The 25,130-nt window shown below is 36.6% G+C and overlaps 1 protein-coding gene across 1 annotated transcript; it reads left to right on the top strand.

Moving 5' to 3' along the window:
* The first annotated feature begins 14,335 nt into the window (after positions 1–14,335).
* Positions 14,336–15,271, top strand: LOC126084601 (olfactory receptor 4F6-like). Its single transcript, XM_049899196.1, has one exon. It carries the CDS (start codon positions 14,336–14,338, stop codon positions 15,269–15,271), a length of 936 nt encoding a protein of 311 aa, XP_049755153.1.
* The last annotated feature ends 9,859 nt before the right edge of the window (positions 15,272–25,130 follow it).

Raw genomic sequence — 25,130 nt, 5'->3', positions numbered from 1 at the left:
GCTGTTACTCCTCTGGGAGGCCCAGTGTTGTGTGTGCCTACAGTCACCCTGAGATGACAAATCTTTTTGTAGTGCTCTCTCCCTTTCTTTCAGTTACCGTATTCAGCTGTTAAACTCCACCAATTGCTGACTGATTGCTCTAATGTTTTCAACAATGCCCTGAGGCATGTATTGTTCTAAAGACTAATCAAATTCCAGGTCATTTGAAGGAAAAGTTTCTGAGTTCAGTATTTGATGTTTGTAATCACCCAAGGAGGCTTTCTCCAGGATGTCTTATTCCCTGGATCTTTCCTGAAACTAGCTAGACTACAGTTTAACCTATATGTTTTATCTTCTCCTAATTGCCTTTCACCACAAAGTCCATTGCTCTTGAGAGTATCCTTAGGCTAGAACTTCTTCATGTTTTTCTCTAAATTAAGTCAATTCCTTTGGGAAGAGTTTAGGAGTTTGTTTTATGGTTTGCTTCTCTCCCCAGGCAAAATATCTGAGCCAAGGCTCAGGAGCTAGAGATGAGGACAATGGAAAGCTTCTTTCTGACTGGCACACCTCTAGGAGCTGAGCACTCAGTGGAGGAAGGGACAGATGTCTGAAGTCCACTCAATTTGCCTCTCCTGGAATGGATCTATGCCTCATGACCTGGAGAAAGGCTGATTAGGGTTCCAGTATTCTTTTGTGTGTTAACCCATGGTAGAGGCTCCCTCTGATGAGTGGGGGCTGGATGCAGGAAGGCAGTATCAAATTCTCAGACACAATTGCCCAGTACTTACCCTCAGCAACAGATATCTGAAGGCAGGATGAGAAGCACTGATGCTCTTCTTCTTCTAGGAAGCTGAAGGAAGAGAGAATCCTATTTTCTTGGCAGAAGGTCGTGTTCGTGCCACACTGACCTGGAAGGGGCAAGGGAGGAGATTGTCTTATTTCAAATATCATATATTGTTGCCTTTTAAAAAAATTACTATAGATTCTTGAATAGATGGTTCTTCATTTACTGTTGGCCCTTAGGACAATTTCCAATGGTTCCAAATGACTGTTTTTATATAATTAAATAATTTTCAGCAGTTTCACTTGAGAGAAGGTCATGTGCTGAATGTTCTTATTTTGATATATTCAGTAATAAAAATGTGGGTCATTTGCCTTATGACCTTGTGATATATATATCATGATATATTTGTCACAGTGATTATGAAGTTTCAAAGCCACATAAGCCTGTGAACCACTATTAGTGTCTCTACATATAAAACAATAATGTAAAAGGGAGGCAGTGTATTATACTGGTTAATTACATGGTCTTTGAAATCAGACAGATTTGGATTTGAGTCTTGTCCCTATAATCAACAAGGTGATACTAGGTCAGTTATTTATTTTATCTTAGACTTAACTTTGTTAAAAATGGGATGCATGTGGTCAATTTCTTAAAATTTTTCATGAATATGCTTCAGAACAGAATTTTAAGCTGTTTATTTAATGCGTTTGTTAGTAATTACTCTCTACTCACTGATAATTGTTCTAAAGGTACATGGCATAGAAGTAGACATTGTACTGCCTGGAAATATTGATTCTCATAAAGAGCTTTCTTAGTAATGCTTTATTGTATGGATGCTCCTTTGTTTTCCTTTATGTCAATATTATTGTGAACAAAGCTTCCTCCTCCCTTCAGGCCATGGGAATTCCAAGAATTCCCGAGATGAATATAATGAGGACTGCTAGGTCAGTGATGCATCAAATTGTCCCTGAGAGCTAATGTTTGGGCTGGGCCACTAATTATGTCCAAATAAGAGCAACAAACCATGAAAATGCAAAGATTTTGAAAATGATACAGGCATAGCTAAAGATATTACTTTCTGATATCTTCTACTTTTTTTTGGTGAGGTGAGTAAGAAAAAAAAATTTTTTTTTTTTTTAAGTGAGTAAGATAATATTAATATTGTGAGTTTGCTGAAGTGCCAGAAAGGTAAGTTTTTTCTTTCTTTTCCAGTGCAATATTTTATTGAATACATCAGGGTACTAAATTTAAGCATAGGATGTTAGAAGTATTATTTTAGTTCTCGTGGATTGTTCTATATTTCTTGATTATACCTGACTCATGGAGAAATTTCTGTATCTAGTAAAGAAGATACACACGTGTGCCTCAAAAGTCAACTATGGATTTGTGTTATCGTTTGGATGAGTTTCCCTTATAATTATTTGATTCAATTTTTTGGCTTTAGACAAAGTGATAGCCATGCCAGCTGTTCAAAATAATTTTTTTGATTTCCAATTTGGTTAGTCATTCTGTGAACAGGGTAAACATATAGAATAAAAAATTACATACTAAGAAACCATTATCATCAGCTCATACATCCACTCACTCACCTATTCATTTATTGGGTACTTACTATAACCAGAATCTTAAATCTTGCTATCTCTGTCTACAGGTAGTTCATAGATCTAGTAAGAGTGACAGGATAGTCAAATGTCAATTGTAAAGTAGTATCATAACCATTATAATAGGTGTTTGTATAACATAACGTGATTAACACAATAAATAAGATCAATCAAGGCTGGAAATAAATAATGATGTCCTTGATGAAGGAGTCTTTGGATGGTGTAAATGGTTAATGTTCTCAGCTCCAAACAGAAAGTTGGAGGTTTGAGTCTACCTAGAGGCACCTTGGAAAAAAGGCTTGCTATCTACTTCCAAAAAATCAGCCACTGAAAACCCAGTGGAGCAGTTCTACACTGATATATGTGGGGTCACCATGAGTTCGGATTGATTCAACACCAACTGGTTTCTCGTTGAGGAAGTGATAAATGTATCATGACTTACAGAATGAGAATCAGTCAACAGAACAAAAAGCTTGCACACCTCTGTTCTGTTACAAAAATGAACAACAAAAAGCCAAGTTATCTAAGTATTCATGACAATTGAAGGGTACTTTGTGGGGGTAGGAGAGAGGCAAGATGTAAAGCTAGGGTAAAAGACAGAGGACAAATCACCTGTACTAAGTTGTGAAGGAGAGGAGGTTAGTGGAAGAGTTCAAGGAAAGTTGTACCTAATCAATTGACTCTCATAGAGACTGCATTCTCTCTTTTCATCTTTCATCACTTCTATTTCTCTTGTCTCCTGTGTTTTATTCAATCCCTGTCACTTCCTTCCTTTGCTTTTTTTAATACTATCTCCATCATTAATAAACCAAAACATTTATCAATTAACACAAACACACACAACACATGTATTTCCAGAAAAAAAAAATGGTATTGGAAATATAAAGGTTGTATTGCAGGAGGGACCCCTGGATAAGAATGTTTTTCTATACTGATTATTTTGATCTTTGATGAAGAAAGAGTTGTTCACTTACTAGTAAAACTTTTTTCAGTGCTGTGTGATATTTCTTAACATGTGCTTCTTGAAGAATCCCTTTTGTATTGATGAAACCCCACATTTTTATCAATAAAAATTAATAATTTTAAAGGATATATAAAATGCAGAAGTAAGGATTTTAGGAAGCAAAAGTTACTTAAAATAACATTTTACTAGGTTAATATTTCTTAAAAGTTTGCACTTGGTTTTTAAGATTTTTTTTGTATACACAGATTCATACTATTGATTTTATTCTGAAAATTTTGTCTTTATCTTTGGGTCTCTGTTATATTGATCCATATACCTTTCTTTTTAATAGCTATTAAAAAACCCATCGCTGTCAAGTCAATTCCTACTCATAGTGACCCTATAGGACAGAGTAGAACTGCCCCATGTGGTTTCCAAGGAGAGCCTGGTGGATTTGAACTGCCGACCTTTTGGTTAGCTGCTGTAGCTTTTAACCATTACATCACCAGGGTTTCCTTAATAACAATATATTATTTCATTATATAGATTTATTATAATTTGATTAAAAGTTTTGATAATGATTCTGTAGTCATATTTTGGTTCTTTTTTTTGTTTTCTTTTTGCTATTGCTGTTGAATTAACAGTGTAATGAACATTTATATGTAATGTGTGCAGATATGTATACATATTATATATATGTAGAAGTAACATATATTACATGTAATACATCTATCTAAATCTGCACTTTTGTAAGTAAGCAGTGGGTTTGCCTTTTGATTATGATACTTTCTCCATAAACTTAACCCTCAGAGCTTCCTGTTATTGCCTGAGTTACCACATGTTAAAGTCTAATTAATATTATTAGTTTCTACTCCCACTAATCATGCATAAAATCTGCTATTACAAGGACTTCTTAAACACTTCTTAAACTGGGATTAATCTATACCTCTTTATCCTTTTTTGTCTTTGGCAACCTGTTAGGAAAAAAACCATAAAAACAACAAAAAAAATTGCATTTTCTTAGTGATTGGTGAGATCGAATGTCTTTAAAAGAGTTTGTCACCCATAATTTTTCAGTTGTGAGCCGCCTGTTGGTGTACTTTTCCTTTATAAATTTTTAAGTCGAACTTACCTTTTACAGTAGTACATTTACATATTTTTTAATCAAAATCATCTATTCCTACTTACAGATGACATTATTTCACTTTTCACCTTGAAATGTATTCATTAAAGGCTACTAATATTAAGTTAAGAAATTCTGAATATTTGGAAAGTAAAGAGAAGGAAGGAGTAATGGCACTTTTTTAACCCCTAGTATTCAGAGAAAACAATTGGTGATTTTTTTTTTTTTAATTTCCTTTTCAATTATCTCAACAACTAGCTGAAAGGCTGGTGGTCTGAACCCACCCAGAGGTGCCTTGGCAGACAGAATTGGCAATCGCCTTCTCCAGCCTTGGAAATCCTGTGGAGCAATTCTGCTCTGCATTCATGGGGTAGCCACGAGTAGGAATTGACTTGATATCAACTAACACAACAGTTATTTCTTAGGCTTTAAAACAATTTTTTATTCATTACTGTAATTGCAATGATTCTGAATGTACATTATGCATTTCAGAATATGCGTTTTTTTAAATTCACATATTGTGTGGTCAAATATTCTTATTAAAAGAGCTGCCAGCTCCTTGCAATGGCACACCATTGCCATTCACCTCAGTTACTGTCCCACTCTTTCTTGCTCAGTTCTTCTGTTAAATTGATATTTGGCAATTTTTTGACCTACTGAAATGGTGATTTCTTATAGTGCAACCTAATAAATACATGTAAGCTCAGACATCGACAGTTTGTTGCTGATCCTTTGTTTCTATTTTCTAGGCTTATTTTTAAAAGTGTGTTTTCTACACTTTTTTGTGTACTGCTCTTTTTTTTTAATTAAAGATACTTATAAACATTTTTCTTTGGTATTAGTTTTCTACATATAGGATTGAGTGCCTTTCCTACTTGGACATATTTTTCCCACTGTTTGGATTTAGCTTATTTTTGATTTTTTTAAAAATTTTTTGCAAATAATTGTGCAATGTTTGCTCTAATAGTAAAATATTTTGTCTCAACTGTTATTATTGTATTAAGAAAAAACTCTCATAATGAGATTCTTAGTTATATGGTAATTTAAAAATATTTACTATATGTTTGATATGGTGTTCTGATTAATTTTTACACAGAATTGCAGGATATGAAAGTTTATTTTTCCACACATCCTCACCCAGGATATATTATTCATTATTTTAGACTGACAATTTACTGCAAATGTAATAGAAACCCACTGATATTTTACATTTCTTTGCTTGCTAGTGTGTTTAAATGTTCTCCATATATTTATTGACCATATGGAGTTCTTATTTTGTTTATAGTCTTTATGTGTTTTGGTCATCGTAATTTGGATTATCGTAGATCTATTTAAAAATGCTCTCCCACTTTGTTTCACTTTAAAAATGTATATAGAAGATTTAAATGTTTTATGCTGAAAGTATGTTTTTATTGTATGATTCGTGCATATGGGGATATGCTTAGAAAGATTTTTATCATACAAAGGATTATCTATATATGTCTGTATTTTGTTGTTTTAAATTTTAATTTAAATAGCCATTTGAACTCATTTTGGTTAAAGTTGAATGGTAAGGAGCTCAATTTATCTTTGCAAAATTTGGTAAATTGTATTCATTCCATCCACATTAATTTAATAACATCTTTTAATACACTGATCTCTTCCCTCTGGGTTCTTCTATTACATTCTTTACTTTGCAGCTGTTGTTGGGTACTGTGGAGTTGATTCCAACTCATAGAAACCCTATGTGACAGAGTAAAATTGCACCATGGGGTTTCCTAGGTGTAATCCTCTTAAATTTTTTTTTCCCCTTTTTTTTGTATTGTGTGTTAGGTTAAAGTTTACAGAGGAAATTAATTTCCCATTTGATAGTTTGTATATATAGTGTTCCATGACTTTGGTTTCATTTCCCACAATGTGTCAGCGCTCCCCCATTTCCATCCTAGGTTTCCCGTTTCCTTTCCTCCTGAATTTCTCCCCCTTCCTTCCTTCCTTCCTTCTCATCTTTGCTTTTGTGCAAATGTTGACCTTTTTATCATATATTATTGATTGTTCTAAAGACCACATTCCTCTCAGGTGTCCCTGTTTATTTTATGGGGTTATCTATGGTTTTGCTGAAAGATGGTCTCTGAGAATGGCTTCAGTTCCAGTTTGGAAGGGTGTCTTAGGGCCATAGTGTCAAGAGTTCCTTTGATTTTTTGTTCTGCAATTTTTCTCCTGCTCTGTCTGGGAACTTCTGTTGTAATTCCAGTCAGAGCAGTTGGTAGTGGTACCTGGGAACCATCTAGTTCTTCTGATATTGGTGTTGTGTAGGCTGTGGTTCATATGATCCATTAGTTCTTTGGACTAATTGCCCCCTTGAGTCTTTGGTTTTCTCCAATGTGCTTTGATCCAGATAGTAAGAGACCAATAGTTGTATATTAGGTAGCTGCTCCTAAGCTTTTAAGACCCCAGGCACTGCTCACCAAAGTAGGATGCAGAACTTTGTCTTTATGAACTAGGTTGTGCCAACTGAGGTAGACGCCCCCTGAGTCCATGGTCCTTCACCTTCGAGCCTGGGTACTTTGTCCCATGAGGTGTTTGGTTATGTCTAATAAGTTGCCCTGATGGTGACCTTTGTGTGCTCTATTGTTTATATTAATATGTAAGCAGCACCTATAGTTGTGTATGTGGAAATATTGACCACCAAACCTATATCTGCAGGTGTTTGTGTTTCCTTACACCCTCCCACAACTCTTGGCATATGTATCTACCTATATATCCAATTGTAAATTATTGTTTGTTATTACTGTTGTTGCAGGATTGTCTATGCTATAGTAATTACCATTGTCGTCGTTTGTCCTTTGGGTTCCTCTCAGTGTCCTCCCGTGCCTTGGTCATGTTTTGCTGACTTCCCCCATATTGTGCATTGCCTTTCCATTCACCAATATTAACGCTTGTCTTTACCTACTTAGTAATTTTCCCTTCCTCTCCTTCATCCCAGGTAACCATAAAGGATATTTTTTTTTTTATATAAACCTTTTTTTTAAAATAATAGTCGTATCATACAATATTTGTCTTTTGTGATTGACTTATTTCACTCATCATAATGTCTTCCAAACTCATCCACATTGTGAGATGTTTCACAGATTTGTCGTTATTCTACATCATTATGCAGTATTCCATTGTGCGTATATACCACAGTTTGTTTATCCATTCATCTGTTGATGGGCACTTAGGTAGTTTCCATCCTTTTGCTATTCTGAATAATGCTGCAATGAACATGGGTGTGCATACATCTATTTGTGTCACAGAACTTATTTCTTTAAGGTATGTACCTAAGAGTTGAATTGCTGGTATTTCAATGTCTAACTTTTAAGGACGTGCCATGTTGTTTTCCATAGTAGTTGTATATTTTACATTCCTACCAGTAGTGTATAAGAGTTCCAATCACCCGACAACCTCTTCAACATTTTTTAATTTTTTTATTAGTGCCAGTAATGGTGGGGTGAGCTGGTATCTCATTGTAGTTTTGATTTGCATTTCCTAATGGCTAATGATTGCCAACATTTCTTCATGTGTTCGTTAGCTGTCTGAATATCTTCTTTGATTGTCTGTTCATATTCTTTGCCCATTTTTTAATTGGATTGTTTGTCTTTTAGTTGTTAAGGTATTGTAGTTTTCTATAAATTTTAGAGATTAGACCCCTTTTCAGATATATGATAGCCAACTTTTTTTTTTTTTTTTTTTTTTAATCTGTAGGTTCTATTTTTCCTCTTTTGGAAAAGGATTCTGATAAGCCTATACATTTAATTTTTAGGGGCTTCCACTCATCTAGTTCATCTTCTGCTCTTTGTGCATTTTTAATTATGTTTGGTGTTCTATTTATGCCATATATTGTGTCCCTGGCATTGTCCCCATTTTTTCTTCCATGATCTTTATAAATTTATATTTTATATTTAGTTTTATATTTAGGTCTCTGATCCATTTTGAGTTTGTTTTTGCATAGTGTGAGGAATGGGTCCTGTTTCATGTTTTTTTAACAAATGGACATCAAGTTTTGCCAGCACCTTTTGTTAAAGAGACTGTCTTTTCCCCATTTAATGGACTTTGAACCTTTGTCAAAGATCAGCTGTTCATAGGTGGATGGATTTATGTCTGAGTTCTCAATTCCATTCCATTAGTGTGTCTGTCGTTGTACCAGTACAAGGTTGTTTTGAGTACCGTGGCTGTATAGTCTCTCTCCATTAAGAATAATGTTGGCTGTTGGTTTTGTGTAAATGCCCTTTATTATATTGAGGAATTTCCCTTCTATTGTTCTTTTGATGAGAGTTTTGTACCAGAAATGGGTGTTGGACTCTGTCAAATGGCTTTTCAGTGTCAATTTAAATAATGATGTGATTCTTTTCTTTGGTCTTATGTGGTGGATTATGTTATTTAATTTTCTTATGTGGAAGAATCCTTGCCTACCTGGTATGATTCTCAGTCGGTTGTGATTTTTTTTTTATATGCTGTTGAATTCTATTGGCTAGAAATTTGTTAAGAATTTTTGCATCTGTATTCATGAGGGATGTTGATCTGTAATTTTCTTTTTTTGTGGTGTTTTCACCTGGCTTTGGTATGTGGGTTATGTAGTATTCCTTCATTTTCTATGCTCTGAAATAGTTTGAGCAGTATTGGTGTGAGCTGTTCCTTGAATGTTTGGTAGAATTCTTTAGTGAAACCATCTGGGCCAGGCTTTTTCTTTTGTTGCTGTTGGAAGTTTTTTTGAATTGTCTCTTCAATTTCTTCCTTTTTTTTTTTTAACGTGTCTCTTCAGTTTTTCTACCTCAGTTTGTGTTAGTTTAGGTAGGTGATGTGTTTCTAGAAATTTGTCCATTTCCTCTAGGTTTCCAAATTTGTTGGAATACAATTTTTCATATTATTCTGTTATGATCCTTTTTATTTCAGTTGGGTCAGTTGTCATGTCACCCATCTTATTTTTTTATTTTTTATTTTTTCAGATTACTTGCTTCCTCTCCTGCTTTTTCTTTTGTCAATTTGACCAGTAGTTTTTTGATTTTGTTGATCCTTTCAAAGGACCAACTTCTGATCTTGTTGTTTCTTCCTATTTTTTTTTTTTTTCTGTCCTCTATTGCATTTATTTCTGCACTAATTTTTATTATTTCCTTTCTTCTGGTGACTGTAGGCTTCTTTTGTGCTCTCTTTCTGTTTGTTCAAGTTGTAGTGTTATAATTTGAAACTCTGAGCACTGTGTTTGCTATGTCCCAAAGGCTTTGTAAGATGTTTTCATTCTCATTTGATTCTAGGAATTTTTTGATCTCTCTTTGATTTCTTCTATTATCTCGTGGTTTTTAAGCAAGGTGATACTCATTTCCGTGTCCTTAATTTTCTTTCTTTGCTATTGCTACTATTGATTTCTACTTTTATGGCTTTGCGATCAGAGAAAATGCTTTGTATTATTTCAGTACTTTGGATTTTGTTAATGGTTGCTTTGTGGATTCAAATGTGGTCTATTCTGGAGAATATTCCATGTATGTTAGAAAAGAATGTATACTTTGCTGCTGTTGGGTGGAGTGTTCTGTACATGTCTAGGAGGTCAAGTAGGTTGATTGTGGCATTTAGATCTGTGTCTTTGTTAAGTTTCTTTTAGATGTTCCATCCTTCACCGAAAGTGGTGTGTTGAAGTCTCCTACTCTTTTTGTGGAACTCTATTTCTCTATTTATTGCTTTTATTGTTTGTTTTATGTATTTTGGAGCTGTCATTGGGTACGTATATATTTATTATGGTTATATTGTTCTGGTGGATTGACTCTTCAATCCTTATTTAATGTCCTTCCTTTTTTTTTAATGATGGATTTTGCCTTAAAGTCTATTTTATCAGAGATTAATACTGACACTCCACATGTTTTAGTTACTGTTTGCTTTATAATGTTTTTCCATCCTTTCTGTTTTAGTTTGTTTATGTCTTTGTGTCTAAGGTGTGTCTTCTATAGACAGCATATTGGTGGGTCGTGTTTTTTTTAATTCATTCTGCCATTCTGTTTCAGCACTGGTGCAGTTAAGCCACTTACACTCAGTATGATTATTGATAGGTATGAGTTTACCGTTGTCATTTTTTTTTCTTTCTTTTTTGTGGTGTTGATGGTTTCTTTGTTTAATTTTCTGTCCTGAGTTCTTTTTGATAGTGGATTTTCTTTTACTGTTTTTATTTTTGTGTTTACTGAGTCTATGTTTTTCTTCTTTTTTATTTGATGAATAGATTTGTTAACTCTTTTTATGGTTACCTGGAAATTTATCTTTTTCTTCCTAAGTTTAAGCCACTCTTTATTTCTTGATATCACCTTCAATTCCTCTCCATATGAAAATTCTGTAACTATACGATTTATTCCTTTTTTGTTTTGATGTCATCATTTACAGTTTGATATCTCTTGTTCCCTCTTTTCAGTCTTTTAGCTTTGTTTTATTTTGGAAAATTCTTTATCTGAGTTGTTATTTGGCTAATGTCATCCTGTGTCCTAACCTCAGGTTGTTGTCTGTTTAATGTTTATTCTATGTTTGGTCTGGGTTCTAAAAATTCCCTTAATTTCTGTTCAACTGGGAATGTCCTAATTTCACCATTGTATTTCAGAGATAATTTTGCTGGATATATACATGGCTGCTGGCAATTTTTTTCTTTCCCCATTTCCTTCTTGCCTACATGCTTTCTACCTAGTAATCAGAGCTTAGTATTATTGATTTCCCTTTTGTAGGTGGCTTTTTGTGTTTCCCTAGCTGCTCTCTGGATTATTTCTTTGTCTTTGGTTTTGGCAAGTTTGATTATGATACATCTTGATGACTTTCTTTTGGAGTCTATCCTCTATGTTCTTCATTCAGCTTCTTGGATAGATCTCTTCTTTCATGATATTAGGCATGTTTTCTGCCAGCAAATGTTTGACAGTTCTCTCTGTGTTTTCCATTGCCTTCCTTTCTTCTGGAACTCTGATCACACCCAGTTTTTTGCTCTTGATAGTGTCCTACAAAATTCTTAGGTTTCTTCATCTTTCTTTATGCTTTTGTCTGATTTTCCCTCAAACAAATTTGTGTCAAGGAATTTGTCTACAGATTCACTGATTTCGTCTTCTGTTGTTTCAATTCTGCTCCTATATCCTTCTATGAAATTGTCTATTTCAGAAATTTTATTGTTAATCTTTTGGATTTCTAATTGCTCTTTCTGTGTGGTTTCTAATTGTCTCTCCTGTCATTTTGTTTTTGTATTGTTAGCCTGAATTCTTCTATTGTTTTTTCTGTGTTTTCCTTGATATCTGTCTTAATCTCTTGGGAAAAAAAAAAAGGAGAGCCCTGTATGTTAGTCTTTTGAATTCTTTATCAGGTAGTTCCATTGCCTTTCTTCCTCTGGAAAGTTTTCTGGTTCTTTATTTTGGTCACTTGCTGGAGTCATCTTGCCCTCCTTCTTTATATGATTTTATATTGTCTGTTGTCTCCAAGGCATCAAGATGTTATTATATTTTATGTTTCCTGCATTCTGAATTTTTGTTTTGTTTTGATAAATCCAGATATGCTTAGCCTGTATGCTACTCTGGTCACTAATCTGGCTGCACTGAAGCTCTCATCTCTTGTCTCCTGGTGGGTGTAGCAGTGACTGGGTGTGTGTGTGCAAGCCTCTGTTTGGTAGTCTTGCAGGGCTGCTGAGGGGGTAACTGTAGTTTCTGGTGAGGTGATTATCTGTTTAGTTGGTCACACAGCTGTGGGTGCAGGGGGCTTGTCATTGGTCACAGGGTTAGGTGTTTTATGTGCACTCTGCAGATTGCTGGGTGGTTGGGGCAAGGCAGCCCGTGTCATCGGTCACCAGTTGGGCTGGGCCATGATTCCCAGTATTGTGTGATTTTCCTGTATGTTGTAAACCCTGCCTCTATGATGTTAATGAGGGAGGATAGACAGCAGTTGTGTCAGTGAGGCAGGAGTCAACCTACAAGACTTGATTGTGTTTTCAGGCAATCTCTTGAGATATAAAAAAGAGAAGTGAACAGATCTCACCAATGGTCCCAGGTGTACCATGCTGCACTGGGGAGGTCAGAATGGGCACAAGACTAGTTGCAGGGGCAGGGGATGACACAAGGGTGAGGCAGGGATGATTTCTCTTGTCAATGGGTGTCTGATTAGAGGATGAGCCTCTGTCTGCTAGGAATGTGTTATGGGGGAGATTATGCAGCTAGTCTTTCTGCTCCTGGTGCAGGTAGTTATAAGGAATAGGAGACACCACTGGTTCTCAGTTCCAGTGCACATGTGGTTGGATGGAGTGGTAGGCACCACTGACCCTCAGGCCCCCAGTGCAAGCAGCTAGAGGGAGTAGGAAGTATCTTTATCTCTCTGGTCCCCAGCATGGGTGGCTGGATGGAGTGGAAGGCAATGCTGGCCCTCAGGCCCCTGGCAAGGGAGGATAGAGGGAGTAGAGGGCACTGCTGGCACTCAGATTCCTGGCATAGGTGACTGGAGGGAGTGAGAGGCACCATAAGCCCTCAGATCCCTGGAGTGGGTGGCCAGAAGGAGTGAGAGGAATCATTGGTCCTTAAGCTCCCAGCATGGGTGGCTGAAGGGAGTAGGAGGTGCTATAGGCCTGTCAGCCCCGGGTGCAAGTGGCTAAGCCTCCAGTTTGTAGGCTCCTGGCTTAGTGGACTGGACAGTGGTGGGTATTTCTGGACTGTTAATGTGTGGGGGGCAGGGACATGGGCAAGGATGGTGTGGAGAGGCCTACAGGCCCATGGGTCACTGGCATGGGATCTCAGCTTATTGTGGTGAGTGAGGTGTGTGCACTTTATTTTCGCAGGGCAGGAAGCACTTCTGCCTGGCTCTGAACATGAGTGTAGTCTCTCCTGCTTGGCTGTACCAGGTTATGGGGGTTTCAGCTGGGAACACTACTTGCTTTGTGTCAATATGGCCACACTATGCAGATTTAACTAGCAGGATGCTGGTGATCTGTATTTCCCTGTGTCTGCTGTTTTTATACTGTCCTTCCTTTCACTTGGCATTTGGTTCAATTCTTCAGCCTTGTCTTTGATGCTTAGGGTTCCAAAGTTGTCATCTATATCCAATTCACTTGTTTTCTTGGGTCTTTGTCGTAAGTAGTATGTTATGAAGTGTCTGACTACTCTGTCTTCTTCCCTAGGCTATATTTGTGAGAGCAGATTGTCTGGCCTTTTATTACATGGAGCTGCTGGTGGGTTTCAATTTCTGACCTTTCGGTTAGCAGCTAAGTGCTTAACCATTTTACCATGAGGGCAGCTACTGTAAGTTTCTTAAAGCACAAATATGATAATTTCGCTGTTCTGCTTCAATAGCTTTTATCACTTATAAGCTATAGGCCAAATTCTTAACACACACTCTAATGTTCTTCTTGTTCTGAACCTTACTATTGTTTTATTTATTCCAAGTTGATCTCTTTCTTCATGCTTCTGGGTTTTCCTGTACCTAGATCACTCTTGCTACACTTTCTCAGTTAATTAACTTTATTCATCATGCAGATCTTAACACAAATATCGTCTTTCAGACCAGAGCAGATAGCACTGTTATGAGTTTTCATTGTTCTCATAGCACTTTGTTCTTTTCTTCATATCAATTATCAACATTATAATACTCCAATATGTGATTTTTTACTTAATGTTGAGCTTCACTAGTAAATAGCAAGCTGCATCAAGACAGAGTCTGTATTTTATCCCCGAATGCAACATAATGCTTGTTTTATACGGGGTGTTCATGGTAGCTACTCAATATTTGTTAAAAGAATAAACTAATGCATTTCTTTTTCAGAAGAACTTTTGCGGCTACTGGTGAAGATGTTTGTTTAATGTCAGAGTTTAAAAGGAAATGGCGTCTGATTCTTTCAACAGGTCTAGTTAATCTCTTTTTTTTGTTTGTTTTTCTTCCTTTTAGATTACAAAGACAAGTCAATGAGTATAACAAATTATTCTATGGTGTCTGAATTTGTGTTCCTGGGACTTTCTGACTCTAGGCCAATGCAGCATTTTATTCTTTCCTGGTCTACCATTTCATACATATCAATTGTGCTCGGAAACCTCCTGGTTGTGTTTACAGTGACTTTTGACTCCCATTTACATTCCCCAATGTACTTCCTGTTAGCCAACTTGTCCTTTATGGATTTGTGTTTTTCTACTCTAACAGTTCCTAAGATGCTTTCTGGTCTGTACTCTGGGAAAAACATCATATCATTTCAAGGGTGTGTCATCCAGATTTTTATACTTCATGTCCTGGGTGCATCTGAGATGATGCTGCTCATAGCCATGGCCTTGGATCGATATGTAGCCATATGTAAGCCCCTCAACTACCTGACCATCATGAGCCCACGGATGTGCATTTGGCTTCTGGTTAGTGCTTGGGTTATTGGTATCATTCATTCAGGGTTCCAGCTAGCATTTGTTGCCCATTTGCATTTTTGTGGCCCTAATGAGATAGACAGCTTTTACTGTGATCTACCTTGGTTTATCAAACTTGCCTGTGGAGACACCTACAAACTGGAGTTCATAGTTACTGCCAACAGTGGGATCGTTTCCATGGGAACCTTCTTCTTATTGATTTTCTCCTACATGTTCATTCTAGTCACTGTATGGAAACGCTCTTCAAGCGGTCTATCCAAGGCCTTCTCTACATTGTCAGCTCACATCACTGTGGTGGTTTTGTTCTTTGGACCATGCATCGTTGTCTATATGTGGCCATGTCCCACAGTGCCAGTGGATAAATTTCTTGCTATTTTGGACTTTTTGATTACACCTCTTTTGAATCCCGCCATCTACACATTGAGGAACAAGGACATGAAGATGGCAGTGAAGAAACTGAGTAGTCAATTCCTGAATTTGATAACAATCTAAGCAAAAGAGAGTACATGCTGTGTTGTGTATTTTCAAACCACTTCAAGTAACACAAATGCTTAAATAAGTATACAAAATTAGGAATTTACCTAATACTCCAAGTGTTTGATGTATAGGCCATCTTATTCAATCATATGTGTTACTTGTTCTAAACTCAGGAGGGAAATCTCTTGGATTATTTTGTTCAAAGTTAATTATTTATTTATTACATATTTAATTGCTCATTTAATGAGTTATTTCTTTGTATTTCAGGACTTTCAAATACCAAAAGCACACGTTCTTTTTGTGTAGCCTACATTTTTAATTGTCCATAGATAATGCTGAAATTTTTTTTAAAAATCCTGACTATAGTACTCTAGTCACAGAATCACTAATAGTTTCTGTTATTTTCCTCTATTTATTGAAGTTGTCAAGGATTTTGTTTTTCTTACATCCACAATCAACAGCCATGGAAGCAGCAGTCAAGAAATAATGACATATTGCATTGGGCAAATCTGTTGCAAAAGATCTCTTTAAAGTGTTAAAAAGTGGCAATATCACTTTGAGGACTAAGGTGCCCCTGACTTAATTCTCACATGCGTGTGAAAGCTGGATGATGAATAAGGAAGACCAAAGTAGTATTGATGCCTCTGAGTTATGATGTTGGTGAAGAATATTGCATATGCCATGAACTGCCAGAAGAGTGAACAAATCTGTTTTGAAAGAAGCACAGCCAGAATGATTCTTAGAAGTGAGGATGGCTACATTTCGTCTTCCATAACTTGGACATGTTATCAGGAAGGACCAGTCCCTGGAGAAGGACATCATGCTTGGTAAAATATAGGGTCAGTGAAAAAGATGAAGACTCTGGAAGAGTTGGATTGACACAGAGGCTGTAACAATGGGCTCGAACATAGCAACTATTGTGAGTATGGTGCAGAGCCAAGGAGTGTTTCCTTCTGTTGTACACAGGGTTGCTATGAATCAGAACCAACTTGACAGCATCTAACAACAGCATGGATTGGAAAATTTATTCATATAAAAGGATAAATAAACTCCCATCACATTAATTCCTCTGAAACAAAGTAACCTATGCTCTATGTTGATTTATGTTTTATGTTCATTGATTTATTACTTAGTTCAAAAATGTTCTGAATTACTCATTGTAAAAGATAAATCATTGTAGGCTTAACTGTGTTCTAATCTAAATCCACTATTTTACAATATTCAGAATAGATGGTTGATTAATAGGTTATGATATATCTCACATTAACTCTCTATTTAGGAAGTCGTTTAGCAATTGGGTGACAGTCCTGATAAACATTTATGTGAAGTTCATGGAAAAAGCATAGAGTATAGCATTGGAAATGCTGAAAGTATGGCCTCAGGCATTAGGCAGCCTGGATTCAAATTTATTAACTTACAAACAAAATACTCAAACTTTTGTAGGCACTGTGAAATACATGGAATGTGGAAATTATCAAACAATATCATTAATATCACACCCAAGTAAATTTTTGCTGAAGATCATTCAAAAGTGGTTGCCAGAAATTCCACCTAGATTTAGAAGAGAACATGGAATAAGGGATATCATTGCTGATGTCAGATAGATCATGGCTGAAAGCAAAGAATGCCAGAAAGATGTTTACCAATGTATTATTGACTATGCAAAGGCATTTGACTATGCGGATCGTAATAAATTACGGATAGCATTATGAAGAATGGCAATTCCAAAACACTTAATTGGGCTCATGAGGAACCTGTACATAGAACAAAGAGCAGTCATTCCAAAATAACAAGATGATACTGCATGGTTTAAAGTCAGGAAAGGTGTGCATCAGCGTTGTATCCTTTCACCATACTTATTCAAGCTGTATGTTGACCAAGTAATAAAAGAAGCTGGACTATGTAATGAAGAATTGGAATCCGGATTGGAGGAAGATTCATTAACAACCTGCTATATGCAGATGACACAAACTTGCTTGCTGAAAGTGATGAGGATTTGGAGCACTTGCTGATGAAGATCAAAGACTGTAATCCTTCAGTATGAATTACACCTCAGCATAAAGAAAATAAAAATCCTCACACCTGGACCAATGAGCAATATCATGATAAACAGAGAAAAGATTGAAGTTGTCAAGAATTTCATTTTCTTTGAATCCACAATCAACTCCCACAGAAGCAGCAGACAAGAAATTAAGCCATGTATTGCATTTGTCAAATCTGCTGCAAAAGACCTCTTTAAAGTGTTCAAAAGCAAAGATGCTTTGAGGACTAAGGTGCGCCTGACCCAAGCCATGATGTTTTCAATTGCCTCATATGCGTGTCAAAGCTGGACAATGAATAGGAAGACCAAAGAAGAACTGATGCCTCTAAATTACTGTGTTGGTGAAGAATATTGAATATACAATGGACTGCCAAAAGAATGAACAAATCTGTCTTGGAAGAAGTACAACCAGGGTGCTCCTTAGAAATAATGATGGGGAGACTTTGTCTCACACATTTTGGACATGTTCTCAGGAGGGAACGCCTCTGGAGAAGGACGTGTTTGGTAAAGTAGGGGGTCAGTGAAAAAGAGAAAGTCCCTCAATGAGTTGGATTGGCACAGTGGCTGCAACAAGGGCTCAAGCATTATGACTATGAAGACGGCGCTGAACTAGGCAGGGTTTTATTCTGTTGTACATAGGGTCGCTATGAGTTGGAACCGACTTGACGGCACCAAACAACAACATGAAATACATAACTATTCTTATATTTAAACTCAGTATGGGAATAATTACATTTTGTATGGAAGAGAAGAAGTGTATGAGAGAGATTTAAAACCTGAGAAAAGAAAAAGAGATTGAGAGAAGGGTGTAAACAGAATGGATAGAGAGGTGTGGTAAGGGTTGATTGATATAAGGTGGGTTAGAAAACAAGAAAGGTATGTATCAGTGATTGGCCTGTATCTTCTGCTCTCACTTTTGCTTGTGTCAATTCCAATTGACTGAAACTGTCTATCCAGTTCATCTACAGCAGGTTAATATCTATATCTGCATCTGAATATATCTATACATATATCTATGTATCTGTAGCTACATTCATATTTTTTTGCTGCACATTTCATAACTTTTGAAATTTTGACTCAATTTTTATGACTCAGGCAATGAATTTTTTTTTCACTTTTTATTTTTAATCTAGATTCCCTACCCACTCTCTTCCCCCAGAAGACAGTTATACTTTTTATTCATATTTGAATTAAAATGAAAACCGGTTTTGGAATATATGCTGGGAATTGAGGTATTTTTTTCCCTAAATATTAAAATATATTTAAAATAGATTTTGTAGGAAGGATAATTGTTTTTGTTCTGTTTCCTTTTTTAATTGTACTTTAGGTGAGGGTTTACAGAACAAACTAGCTTCTCATTACACAGTACACATATTGTTTTGTGACATTGGTTACCAACTCCATGACATGTCAATACTCACCCTTCTCGACCTTGGATTCCCTATTACCAGCTTTCCTGTGCCCTGCTGCCTCTAGTCCTTGCCCCTGGGCTCATGGACCCATTTAGTCTCATTTTTTTTTTTTTTTTTTTATGGGCCTGTCCAACACCCAAAGTGACTTCATTGCTGAGCTAAAGAGTGTCTAGGGGCCATAATCTTGGGGTTTCTCTAGTCTCGGTAAGGCCAGTAAGTCTGGTCTATTTTTGTGAGTTAGAATTTTGTTCTACATTTTTCTCCAGCTTTGTCCAGGACCCTCCACTGTGATCCCTGTCAGAGCAGTCGTAGGTGGCAGCCAAACACCATTCAGTTGTACTAGATTCATGGTAGTTTTGGCCCATCAGTCTTTTGGGCTAATCTTTCCCTTGTGTCTTTAGTTTTCTTCATACTCTTTTGCTCCTGAAGGATGAGACCAGTGGAGTATCTTAAATGACTGCTCACAAGCTTTTAAGACCCAAGATGCTACTCACCAAAGTAGAATGTAGAGCATTTTCTTTATAAACTATGTTATGCCAATTGAGCTAGACATTCCCTGAGACCATGGTCCCCACAGCCCTCAGCTCAGCAATTCAGGCCCTCTGGGAGTCTGGATGTATCAATGGAGCCTATATGACTCCGCCCTGTACGAGTTGTGCTGGCCTCCCCAGGACTGTGCACTGTCCCATCCTTCACCAAAGTTACCACCCATCCATTGGATTTTTCCGTCCCCATCCCTCCTTTCCCTCATAACCATCAAAGTTTGTTTCTTTTTGTTTACAAACCCCTCTCATGAGTTTTTATAGTAGTGGTCTCATACGATATTTGTTCTTCTGTGATTGACTTATTTCACTCAGCATAATGCCCTCCAGATTCAGCCATGTTGTGAGATGCTTAGCAGATTCATCATTGTTCTTTACTGTCGGGTGGCACTCCATTGTATGTATGTAGCATAGTTTGTTTTTCCATTCATATTTTGATGGGCATCTAGGTTGTTTCCATCTTTTTGCTATTGTGAACAATGCTGCAATGAACATGGGTGTGCATATATCTATTTGTGTGAAGGCTTTCATTTCTTTAGGATGTATTCCTAGGAATGGGATTGCTGGATCATATGGGATTTCTATTTCTAGCTTTCTAAGGCAGCACCATATCATTTTCCAAAATGGAGGTACCATTTGCATTCCCACCAGCAGTGCATAATATTTCCAATCTTCCCACAGCCTCTCCAGCATTTGTTATTTTCTGTTTTTTGATTTGTGCCAGTAATGTCAGAGTGAGATGGTATCTCATTGTGGTTTTGATTTACATTTCTGTAAGGGCTAGTGATGGTGAGCATTTCCTTATGTGTCTGTTAGCCACTTCAATGTCTCTTTGGTGAAGTGTCTGTTCATTTCTTTTACTCATTTTTTAATTGAATTATTTGTCTTTTTGTTGTAGAGTTGTTGGTTTTTCCTATAGATTTTATAGAGTATATCTTCGTTGGATTTGTCATAGCCAAATGTTTTTCCCAGTCTGCAGGTTCTCTTTTTACTCTTTTGATGAAATCTTTTGATGAACTAAGTGTTTAATTGTTAGAAGATCCCAGTTATCTACCTTATCTTCTGGAGTTTGTGTGTTGTTAGTTACGGTTTATATCCTGCTAATGCAGTGTATTAGGGTCCCTAGTGTTGACTGTATTTTTTCTTCTATAATCTTTATAGTCTTCAGTTTTATATTAAGGTCTTTGATCCACTCTGAAATAGTTTTTGTGTATGGTGTGATGTATGGGTCTTGTTATAGTGAATATTTTTTGAACCTGGCCTCAAATAGATGTTGATCTTATCATTTCATGGCTGGTGTTATTATTATCCAGCAACTACCCTGCCCAGATTATTTGCTGACTTATTTTCTTGTATAACTCATTTAACTCTTCTGTTGCTCAAGAGTTGGGTTCCAAGACTTTATTGTGTGATTGCTTCATATATATGGTCATAACTCATCAATTATGAAACTGATATAATTTATGTTTTGCTTAGATAAATAGAAAACTGAACTTAATTTCAAACTATTTTGGGAGTACACCTGGGCCTGAATACCTGTGATCCAAAATTATTTCTAGATTATACATTTAGTGATATTTTATGTTTCTTCTTTTCATGATCTTTTTTTGCTTAAAAATTGTATTCATAATTGGATTTTTATTAGCTGCATTAAATTAAAAAGTACAAAAATAAAGTCAGTTTTCTGCTTGAGTAATTTGCTGTGTTTTTGAAGCTGGGGGAAATGAAAGAGAGTTACAGTGGTAAACTCAAAAATGCTGAAGGATAAAACTAAATACTCTGAAATCTCACAGGCTGAGGAAAAAGGGATCCATCAGGGTCACAATCAAAATCTGGAAAGAACATAACTAAAACGCAGGAACAAACCACAGCAGATTGAGTTTTACAAAATCTACAATCCAGACTCAAGTCAGCTCAGCTTCTGACTGAATTTAGGTGGTTCGTCTTAACTCTATTATATGTAATAGAGAAAGATTAAATGCTTTCTGAAGGAATATATCAGATTAGAGCTCTATGATCTTTTATATACAATGTGAAACTTCCATAAAATAATTATGACATATGGTAAGAAGCAGAAATTTGTGGCTCAGAATTCAAAGGAAAATAGTTAATAGAAGCATACCATAAATGATTCACCCCCATATGTCTGTCAGTTTGTCATACCGTGGGGGCTTGGTATTGGCCATTTTGAATCAGACAATCATATAGTCTACTATGCTGGGAATAACAACTAAAAGAAGAATGGTGTTGCATTCATCCTCAAAAAGAACATTTCAAGATGTATCCTGAAGTACAACGCTGTCAGTGATAGGATAATATCCATACGTCTACAAGGAAGAAGGGTTAATAAGGCCATTATTCAAATTTATGCACCAACCACTAGGGCCAAAGATAAAGAAATAGAAGATTTTTAAAACCTGCTGCAGTCTGAAATTGATCGAACATGCAATCAAGATGTATTGATAATTACTGGCAATTGAAATGCAAAAGTTGGAAACAAAGAAGAAGGACCAGTTGATGGAAAATATGGCCTTGGTGATAGAAACAATGCCGGAGATCGAATGATAGAATTTTGCAAGACCAATGACTTCTTCATTGCAAATACCTTCTTTCACCGACATAAACAGTGAATATACACATGGACCTCGCCAGATGGAACACACAGAAATCAAATTGACTACATCTGTGGAAAGAGACGATGGAAAAGCTCAATATCATCAGTCAGAACAAGGCCAGGGGCCGACTGTGGAACAGACCATCAATTGCTCACACGCAAGTTCAAGCTGAAACTGAAGAAAATCAGAGCAGGTCCATGAGAGCCAAAATATGACTTCGAGTATATCCCACCTGAATTTAGAGACCGTCTGAAGAACATATTTGACACATTCAACACTAGTGTCTGAAGACCAGATGATTTCTGGAATGACATCAAGGACATCATTCATAAAGAAAGCAAGAGGTCATCGAAAAGACAGGAAAGAAAGAAAAGACCAAGATGGATGTCAGAGGAGACTCTGAAACTTGCTCTAGAATATCAAGCAGCTAAAGCAAAAGGACGAATTGATGAAGTAAAAGAACTGAACAGAAGATTTCAAAGGGCAGCTCTAAAAGACAAAGTAAGGCATTATAATGACATGTGCAAAGAGCTGTGAGATGGAAAACTGAAGGGAAGAACACATTCGGCATTTCTCAAGCTGAAAGAACTGAAGAAAAATTTCAAGCCTCGAGTTGCAATAGTGAAGGATTCTATGGGGAAAATATTAAATGATGCAGGAAGCATCAAAAGAAGATGGAAGGAATACACAGAGTCATTATACCAAAAAAAAAATTAGTCTATGTTCAACCATTTCAAGTGGCGGCATATGAACAGGAACCGATGGTACTGAAGGAAGAAGTCCAAGCTGCTCTGAAGGCATTGGTGAAAAACAAGGCTCCAGGAATTGATGGAATATCCATTGAGATGTTTCAACAAACAGATGCAGTGCTGGAAGTGCTCACTCGTCTATGCCAAGAAATATGGAAGATAGCTTCCTGGCCAACTGAATAGAAGAGATCCATGTTTATGCCTGTTCCCAAGAAAGGTGATCCAATTGAATGTGGAAATTATAGAACAATATCATTAATATCCACGCAAGCTAAATTTTGCTGAAGATCTTCAAAAATGGCTGTAGCAGTATATTGACAGGGAACTTTCAGAAATTCAGGCTGGATTCAGAACAGGACGTGGAACCAGGGATATCATTGCTCATGTCAGATGGATCCTGGCTGAAAGCAGAGAATACCAGAAGGATGTTTACCTGTGTTTTATTGACTTTGCAAAGGCATTTGACTGTGTGGGTCATAACGAATTATGGATAACTTTGAGAAGGACGGGAATTCCAGAACACTTAATTGTGCTCATGATGAACCGGTACATAGGTCAACAGATCAAGAGGCAGTTGTTTGGACAGAACAAGGGGATACTGAGTGGTTAAAGTCAGGAAAGGTGTGCATCTGGGTTTTATCCTTTCACTATACCTATCCAATCTGTATGCTAAGCATATAATCCGAGAAGCTGTACCTTATGAAAAAGAACCGGGCATTAGGATTGGAGGAAGACTTGTTAACAACCTGCGTTATGCAGATGACACAACCTTGCTTGCTGAAAGTGAAGAGGACTTGAAGGACATATTAGTGAAGATCAAAGACCACAGCTTCAGTATGGGTTACACCTCAACATAAAGAAAACAGAAATCCTCACAATCATGAAAAACAGAGAAAAGACTGAAGTTGTTAAGGATTTCATTTGACTTGGATCCACAATCAGCACCCATGGAAGCAGCAGTCAAGAAATCAAAAGACGCATTGTATTGGGCAAATCTGCTGCAAAGAACCTCTTTAAAGTGTTGAAAAACAAAGATGTCACCTTGAAGACTAAGGTGAGTCTGACTCAAGCCATGGTATTTTCAGTTGCATCATATGCATGTGAAAGCTGGACAATGAATAAGGAAGACGAATTTTGAATTGTGGAATTGATGAAGAATATTGAATACACCATGTACTGCTAGAAGAACGAACAAATCTGTCTTGGAAGAAGTACAACCAGAATGCTCCTTAAAAGCAAGGATGGCAAGACTGGGTCTTAAATATTTTGGACATGTTGTCAGAAGAGATCAGTCCCTGGAGAAGGACATCGTGCTTGATAAAACAGAGGGTCAGTGGGAAAGAGAAAGACTCTCAAAAAGGTGGATTGACACGTTGGCTGCCAACAATGAGCTCAGGCATAACAATGATTGCAAGGATGGCACAGGACCAGGCAGTGTTTTGGTCTGTTCTGCATAAGGTCACTATGAGTTGGAACCGACTTGATGGCACCTAACAACAACAACATTTGTTAACATTTGAGTATGTACTGTTTCAGTTTCCATTCCACATAATTATATATTTATTAATTTTATTCATTCATTCATTCAATTCCACCACATGTGTGTCAGTTTGTCATACTTTGGTGGCTTGCATGTTGATATGATACTGGAATACCCCCAGTATTTCAAATACTAGCAACGTCACCCTTGATGGGCAGGTTTCAGTGGAACTTCCAAACTAATACAGACTAGGAAGAAGGATCTGGCAGTCTACTTTTGAAAAATTTGGCCAATGAAAACCTTATAAATAGCAGTGAAACATTGTCTGATATAGTACTGGAAGATGAACCCCTCAGGATGGAAAAGACTGCTTCCTCTAAGTAGAATTAACCTTAACCTGACTTGGGTGGAGTCAAGTTCTGGGACCTTCATTTGCTGATGTGTCACTTCTCCAAAAGAGAAGAAAGATCTGCAAAAATCCATTAATAATCAGAATATGGACTATATAAAGTATGAATCTAGGAAAATTGGAAGTCATCAGAAATGAAATGGCTCGCATAAAGATCAATGTCCTTGGCGTTAGTAAGCCAAAATGGACTGGTATTGGCCATTTTGAAGCAATCATATGATCTACTATGCCAAGAATGACAAAATGAAAGCAAATGCCATCCCCTTCATTGTCAAAAATAATATTTCACTATCTATCCTGAAGTACAATTCTTTCATGTTAGGATAGTATCCATATGTCTACAAGGAAAACCAGTTAATATGACTATTATTCAAATTTACACGCCAACCACTAAGGCTGAAGATGAAGAAATTGAAGATTTTTACCAACTTCTGCAGTCTGAAATTGATCAAACTTGCAATCAAGATGCATAAATAATTACTGATTATTGAAATGTGAAAGTTGGAAACAAAGAAGGATTGGTAGTTGGAAAATACAACCTTGGTGAAAGAAACAATGTCAGAGATTGCATGATAGAATTTTGCAAGACCAATGACTTTTTATTTGCAAGTACCTTTTTCAACAAC

The sequence above is a fragment of the Elephas maximus genome, chromosome 10 (genome assembly GCF_024166365.1).
Source record: "Elephas maximus indicus isolate mEleMax1 chromosome 10, mEleMax1 primary haplotype, whole genome shotgun sequence".
Classification (NCBI taxonomy): domain Eukaryota; kingdom Metazoa; phylum Chordata; class Mammalia; order Proboscidea; family Elephantidae; genus Elephas; species Elephas maximus.
This window is presented reverse-complemented; position numbering and strand designations above follow the sequence as displayed.